Genomic DNA, 7,044 nt, shown 5'->3' on the forward strand with positions numbered 1-7,044 from the left:
TCCCTGCCTCCCTCCCTCCTTTAACTTGCCGCCCCTGGTTTCCCCGAGAGTATTTCCGGTTCCGGCTGTGGGCCGGAGAAGACATGGCGGCGACTGCGTCGGCGGCTGCAGGGGAGGAGGACTGGTAACTTTGGGGGCATGGGCTTTGGCTGGCCGCCTGGATCCGATCCGGGGGACTAGCAGTGGCCGCGGACGGTCCTACGGCGGGCTTGTGGGGCGGAGCGAGGGATAAGGGATAACAGAGACGCTGACATGTCTTCCTAAGAGACCTTCTGTACTGGGGAGCAGGAGGGTGGAGGGGCACCGATATGGTGGGAGAGGAGAGCGGATCTGCGCCGGCCAGGCCAGCTCGGGCTGCGCCTTATCTGGCTTGATCCCCTCTTCTTCGGCCTCACTCGTCCCATTCTCCTGAAGTGGATTTGTTCAGGGTCCCGGAGGATGCCTGCACCTCCCTTTTACCTCCCGGAACCGATGTCCTCCAGCCCCCCGACCCCCTTTCCCCTTGGATCAGCCTATTTCCGCCGAGGCTTTCCTCAGCCGTCTGTCCCCGACAGCCCTAATGAGGACTGTTGTCTGAATAAAGCTTTACACCTCACAAAAAGCTCTCCTAGTCCTTCTCTGAAGCATTCTCAACAAGAGACCAAAACCTGGAAGGACTCTGGGATTGGAAATAGGATAAATGTGGGTTCACTCCACATTTTATTAGCGTGTGATGCTGACCAGGCCACCCAGGTTCTGTGAGTCAGTGTCCTCAGATGTAAAAAAGTGGGTGTGGCATCTACCTCATAGAATAGTTGATAGGATCAGGGTGGATTTGTAACATAAAAGCCTCCTTTTTGTAACTGAGGTGTGGGCCCCTGAGGGGCCTAGATGAGGCCTGAAGAGGTAAATCGATTTGCTAAAAAGGTACATAGTTATGACTAGGAATCCAGGTTGTCTGACTCCATGAATCTTAGTTTTTAGTTCTAGGACATTATACAATCCCCCTGCCCCCCCCCCCCTTTTTTTTTGTCACCACCTTACCATCATCCCATTCCATACCTCACATCCAGGGCCCAAGTCCCAGCTAGGGTGGGTGAAGTATTGAAGGGCCTCTTGATGGAGGTTACACTTCAGTGTTTTGTTGGTTCAGAGAGGCCAGCCAGTGTTGGCCTTTTTGAGACCACCTGGGCTCATCGTTTTCACCTTGTTCAGCGGAACTTTTAAGATTCTGAGGAGACACTTTGAGCCATGGAGAGGGCAGTAGTGATCGCACAGCTAGCTTGTGCTCTGAGACTCCCACACTTATGTCAACCAAAACTACTCCACAGTTATCTGTTCTATATTTTGAGGTGTCTAAGACTTAAAAAGAAAATTTGAAAACCAGTAATATATGGGTCATGCTAGGGCAACCCTGCTCTTGATGAAGAAAGAACAATATAAGAAAGGAAAGCAAGCGTGCATCTTTACATGCATTACCTGGGTAGAGCTATGGACTCGAGCCTATCACTAACTTTCAGTGTCATTACAACGGCTATTTCTATAATTAAACATGTATGTCCTCTCATTTACATCAAGACCACCAGATCCTGACCTGAACAGGTTGATCTAAATCAACCAGATAACAAGGGTCAAAAATACATTGAATACTAACTATATCCTTCCTTCTTTCCTTTTAAGGGAGAAGGTTATATACAAATAGGAGAAAAGAGAACATAGACTAGCTACTATGGCCAAGATATTATTAGGTACTTTCATAAACAACTTTTTATCCTCGCAACAACCCTGGAGAGTAGGTGGTATTATCTATATATGGTAGACAGTGTGACTCAAGCTTACAGAGATACTTACTCAGATCATGTAGCTGGTAAGTGATTGGTACCTATTACTCCCAAGCTGATGGCTCTTCTGCTACATCACGGCCTTTAATACCACCTCGATCTCTTTTTCTGTTCAGTTGGTATCTCCTTTGAGTAGGCTTAGGGCAACTGATATTGGCAGTATGTGTAGACGCTGGGATCCATGTGAACAGTGGTGTAGGGAAAGCCAGGAGTGGTATTGGTAACCTTGATGTGAACCAGTGGACATCTTATTTCTGGGTCAGAGATGGCCAACCAGCAGCGCGATGCAACTTAAAACAGGGAGTCAGGAAACCTGGCTCTGGTTCTAGTTCTGCCTTTGTTAAACTTTGATATTTGAGCTAGTCATTTCACCTTCCCGGGAATCCATTTCCTCATCTGTTGACAGAAATGGTCCCTTAAACTCTGATTCCCATGCTTCCTACCTGGCCACTTGACAACTTAAGAAAACATATTTCCCCCATTTCTGTGGAGGTTAGCAAGAGCACGCACTCAGGCAGATTGCCAGTTTTCTATAAAGCCAGCCTTCATGGGCTCTAGCAGGCTTTAACGGGGAGAGCTATAATGGTGAGTCAGTCTCCTCCTGTCTCCCTAGGGTACTTCCCTCTGAAGTCGAGGTGCTAGAATCTATCTATCTGGATGAACTACAGGTGGTTAAAGGAAACGGCAGGTACGTATTTGACTAGAGGTGGGCAGGAGTCCCCTTAGTAATGAGAGAATTCCATGCAGAATCCACGAACCTTGATTCAGAGAAAATGTTCTCATGGAGACAAAGACGACTTCTTTAATCGCCCCCAAAAGAAGGAGCCCGGTGCTCACTTCCTCTACCTGCTTTACTGTTTCACCCCCATCTTCCCCGGTCCTCAAACTCCTGCTCAATCACATGCCCGGTCCCCACTTCATCCACCTGCAGATCTTCACCGTGGGAGATCTCCATCACCCTGCACCCTGCCACTGCAGAAGACCAGGATTCACAGTATGTGTGCTTCACTCTGGTGCTTCAGGTCCCAGCACAGGTGAGGCCCCTGCTTCACGGCAGCAAAGGGAGGAAGGGGAGAGGCCCTGGGGTGGAGTGCTTTAGCAGTAATGTTATTTCCTCCCACTAGTACCCCAATGAGGTGCCACAGATCTCTATCCGTAACCCGCGAGGACTCTCAGATGAACAGATCCACAAGTAAGTCGGGCCGGTCAGAGCAGGGAAAACGGGATACAGCTCAGTCTGGTGAGAGGAGGGGGCACGCCTAACGTTTGCTTTGCCCTTTTCCAGGATTTCACAGGCGCTGAGCCACGTGGCCAACGCTGGGCTGGGTACTGCCATGCTCTATGAACTCATCGAGGTAAGAGGTGTGCTAGCTCGGGAAACTGTGAGAGCCGCTTCTCTCAAGGGAGGTAGTGGGCCCAGAATCTTAAATATATCTGGAGTCATACATTCAGTTAGTCCTTGTTTAGGTGAGGCCTAAATCCAGAAAGAAGATTTTCTTCTGTTTCCAAGAACTGCCCCCCACAAAAGACAGTTCTATAGCTTCCCCAAGTGGCCTATGCCAGTATCTTGAAAACGGCTTTTCCTGTTTAACTTGGATTTTTCTTGATTCCGTTTCAGTGCATTCTTTTGGTACTGGCAACCAAAAGTAGCCAGAGATAGGGACCTTGCCTAGAGGGTCTCGCCACGGATTACATTTGAGAGCTAGCCTGCCTTTGGAGCGGACGGAAAACGGCCTGGTTCTTTCACTCAGAGCTTCTACCCTAATGAAGTTAACAACCCACAGGGACCACCCTGAGCTACAAGTTCACATACACAGAAAACTTCTGTTGCTTGAGATTAAAAACACACAATTAAGTACAGTCTTGTTTTCCTCAACTTTAAGTTTTGAAGAAAAATGTCCAGAGAAGAATGAAGGTGGGCGGCCTGGAGTCAGAGGGTGGGCTTAGAGCGCTGTAGCGCTCCTGAGGCCGGCCTCCACGATGCAGCATTGAGCTTTGTGGAATTCCAGAGTATTAGCTATTCAAACAGCAGTGCGCACGAGTTAGTTCATAGCCCAACTCGATGCCTTTGAGTTCTCCGTCGTTGGGGCTGTCCATGCCTTGACTTTTTCTTTCTTTTTTTTTTTTTTTTTAAAGATTTTATTTATTTATTTGACAGAGAGAGAGACAGCGAGAGCAGGAACACAAGCAGGGGGAGTGGGAGAGGGAGAAGCAGGCTTCCCGCTGAGTAGTGAGCCTGATGCGGGGCTCGATCCCAGGACCCTGGGATCATGACCTGAGCCAAAGGCAGACCCTTAACCTACAACCACCCTGACGCCTCTCATTTTTTATTTTTTTAATATTTTATTTATTTGAAAGAGAGAGAGAGTGAGAGAGAGCACAAGATGGGGGAAGGTCAGAGGGTTTGACAAAGAGAGACACAGCGAGAGCAGGAACACAAGCAGGGGGAGTGGGAGAGGGAGAAGCAGGCTTCCCGCTGAGTATTGAGCCTGATGCGGGGCTCGATCCCAGGACCCTGGGATCATGACCTGAGCCGAAGGCAGACGCTTAACGACTGAGCCACCCAGGCGCCCATGCCTTGACTTTTTCTGAAAGCTGCTTCCAAGAACAGCCTTTTGGGGGGAGTGATAATCAGAGGGGGTGAACCAAGGAAAGCATCCCAGAAGATAGGAGCATCAACAGGACATTTTATTCTCCCCGGGTATATCATTTTCATGCCTGAGATGTATTAAAGGTGACAATGCGTGGAGAAACAGTGAAATGGGATTTTGCAGCTGGGTGGATGGGGCAGGAGGGGCAGGGACGTGGAGGATTGATTCCAGGCAGAGGGAGTCTCATCAAGACAGAGAGGCGGGAACACAAAGTACCACACCGGCTTGGTAGGAGACGGTCCCATGGTCACTCCTGGGAATAAGTGACGGGCTTTGTGCACAGTTCTTGCCCCTGCCTCCCTGTTTGAACAGTGTCTTCTCTCCTCTCAGAAAGGGAAGGAAATCCTCACAGACAACAACATCCCCCATGGCCAGTGCGTCATCTGCCTCTATGGTTTCCAGGTGGGGTTCTCTCTTGGGACCTGGGGTCAGCCCGGGACGGGCAGCAGAGGGCTCACGAGAGCTTTGGCGCCATGCCCTGTGTCTGTCGTCCCTTCAGGAGAAGGAGGCCTTTACCAAAACCCCGTGTTACCACTACTTCCACTGCCACTGCCTCGCTCGGTACATCGAGCACATGGAGCGTGAGCTGCAGGCTCGAGGCCAGGAGCAGGAGCGGCCGCACGCCGCAACCAAGCAGGTCAGCGCGCCCACCCGGCCCTGCGCCCACCTGGCCCCCTGCCTCACACCCTTTTCTGTCCCCCCGCTCCAGTGGCTGCTCACCTTTTTAGGGTCACAGATACGTTTTTGTTTAACGAAAGCTCACCTCCGTCCAGAAAAAAGGGCTTTCTTAGATCCATATGTACACACTGCATGCAGTTTCAGAGTCCCCGGACCTCTGTCTGGAGAGGCAGGCCCTGCGCTGTCCTGCTTCCCTGCTGAACGGTGTGCCCCTGCCCTGGGTCCCCGCGCTGTGCGGATTAGGCTGGCTGACGGGGTTGGGCCGCTGGCGAGCACCCTGCGCTAGAAAGCAGGGCTGTGAGTTCTCTCTTATTTTTAGAAGGCAGTCGGTGTGCAGTGTCCGGTGTGCAGAGAGCCCCTCGTGTATGATCTTGCCTCACTGAAAGCAGCCCCCGAACCCCAACAGCCCATGGTAAGGGGACTCCCTTCTCATCTGAGCCAGGAATAATGGCATTCTCTGAGGAGGGAGGGATGGCATCTTGTCTGCCTCGAATGGGATCTCTGGAATTGGGCTGGACCTCCCTGGGACCTCTCTGCAGAACTGCAGCCCCCACTAGGCGAAGGCTCTGGGAGCCCAAATCTGAGGGACACACCCAAGCACCTCATGCAGATCTCCTGGGGCAGTCCTGAAAGCAGGGGTTCGAGTCTACTTCTTCTGTCTACTCTGCTCCCTTCTCTCCAGGAGCTATACCAGCCCAACGCAGAGAGCTTGCGCCAACAAGAAGAGCGCAAGCGGCTCTACCAGAGGCAGCAGGAGCGGGGGGGCATCATTGACCTCGAGGCTGAGCGGAACCGGTACTTCATCAGCCTCCAGCAGGTGAGGGAAGGCTTTCTCACTCCTCCCAGACCGCCACCTACCTTCCCACCAGTGCCCCGCTGCCATGGCCCTAGGGTGAGCTTTGTTCTACCCTTGAGGTTATAGGCTGATGGTGGTCAGCCCCTGTAGTGAGCGAGAGGCCTGCAGTTCCCCGCTTTGGGGAACTACATCTCCCTCACTGCGTCTGCGCACTTCTTTCCAGCCTCCTGCCCCTGTGGAGCCTGAGTCGGCTATAGAGGCCTCCAGAGGATCCCAGCCACCCAGTGCCCTTGCCACAGAACTGTCCACCTCATCAGCTGCCCAACCCAACCTGTCAGCTCCTCTGCCCGTGGCCTCCCAGTACATGTGTGAGAAGATTGCAGGGGCTGGGCCAAATCAGCAAAGGTTGGGCGAGACCCAGAAAGCTATGCTAGACCCCCCCCGGGCCAGTCGAGGCCCCTGGAAACAGCCTGAACGGAGGCACCTAAAGGGAGGGGAGTGCCATGCCCACAGAGGTTCCAGTGACACCCAGGAACTGCCACCTCCTGAGGGGCCCCTCAAGGAGCCCATGGACCTAAAGCCAGAACCCTGTAGCCAAGGGGTTGAAGGTCCTCCCCAAGAGAAGGGCCCTGGCAACTGGCAGGGTCCCCCACCCCGCAGGACTCGGGACTGTGCTCGCTGGGAGCGCTCCAAGGGTCGGACACCAGGTTCCTCCTACCCCCGCCTGCCTCGGGGTCGGGGAGCCTATCGTCCTGGTACTCGAAGGGAGCCCCTGAGCCTGGAGTCTGAGGATGGTTCCTAGCAGTACTGTGGGGGGCAGGGACTTGGGGGGGCAGGGGGGCAATAAAGAGATTTGGCCTTGTTTGGCTTTCTTTGCTTAGTAGTGCCTAGCCTGTACAGTACGGCTCTGAGTTTCTAGCAAGACTGATTATGTGGCAGAACAGCCCCAGCTTTGCTCTAAAGTCCCATTTTCCCAAGAGACCAGGGTCCGAATAAAGACAGGTCTGACATACCAGCTAGCGTGGTGGGTTTCAGGAAAACTGGTAGATGCCAACATTTAAGCAGAATATGTGGAAACATAACACGCACACACCCACTT

General features: G+C 52.5%; 1 protein-coding gene across 3 annotated transcripts; it reads left to right on the forward strand.

Moving 5' to 3' along the window:
* The first annotated feature begins 48 nt into the window (after positions 1–48).
* On the forward strand, positions 49–7,028 carry RNF25 (ring finger protein 25). 3 transcript variants are annotated; one of them, XM_032402180.1, is made up of 10 exons: positions 49–124; positions 2,434–2,508; positions 2,752–2,854; positions 2,945–3,012; positions 3,106–3,175; positions 4,802–4,873; positions 4,971–5,108; positions 5,469–5,561; positions 5,832–5,966; positions 6,169–7,028. In XM_032402180.1, the coding sequence occupies exons 1-10, from the start codon at positions 84–86 to the stop codon at positions 6,745–6,747; spliced, it is 1,374 nt and encodes a 457-aa protein (XP_032258071.1). In that variant the 5' UTR covers positions 49–83; the 3' UTR covers positions 6,748–7,028. The 3 variants fall into 3 exon arrangements, with proteins under 3 accessions (XP_032258071.1, XP_032258052.1, XP_032258062.1); XM_032402161.1 differs by having other exon boundaries at positions 69–124; positions 5,472–5,561; XM_032402171.1 differs by lacking the exon at positions 4,802–4,873 and having other exon boundaries at positions 69–124.
* The last annotated feature ends 16 nt before the right edge of the window (positions 7,029–7,044 follow it).

Source organism: Phoca vitulina, unplaced genomic scaffold (genome assembly GCF_004348235.1).
Source record: "Phoca vitulina isolate PV1807 unplaced genomic scaffold, GSC_HSeal_1.0 scaffold1, whole genome shotgun sequence".
Lineage (NCBI taxonomy): Eukaryota > Metazoa > Chordata > Mammalia > Carnivora > Phocidae > Phoca > Phoca vitulina.

What these genes read in the sequence shown, in the direction of transcription:
- RNF25 (XM_032402180.1), top strand. Translation starts at nt 84, where the DNA reads ATGGCGGCGACTGCGTCGGCGGCTGCAGGGGAGGAGGACTG. An exon ending in GTGGTTAAAGGAAACGGCAG is followed by an intron (nt 2,509 to 2,751) that starts GTACGTATTTGA and finishes ATCCACCTGCAG; the next exon opens with ATCTTCACCGTGGGAGATCT. An exon ending in TCTGCCTCTATGGTTTCCAG is followed by an intron (nt 4,874 to 4,970) that starts GTGGGGTTCTCT and finishes TCGTCCCTTCAG; the next exon opens with GAGAAGGAGGCCTTTACCAA.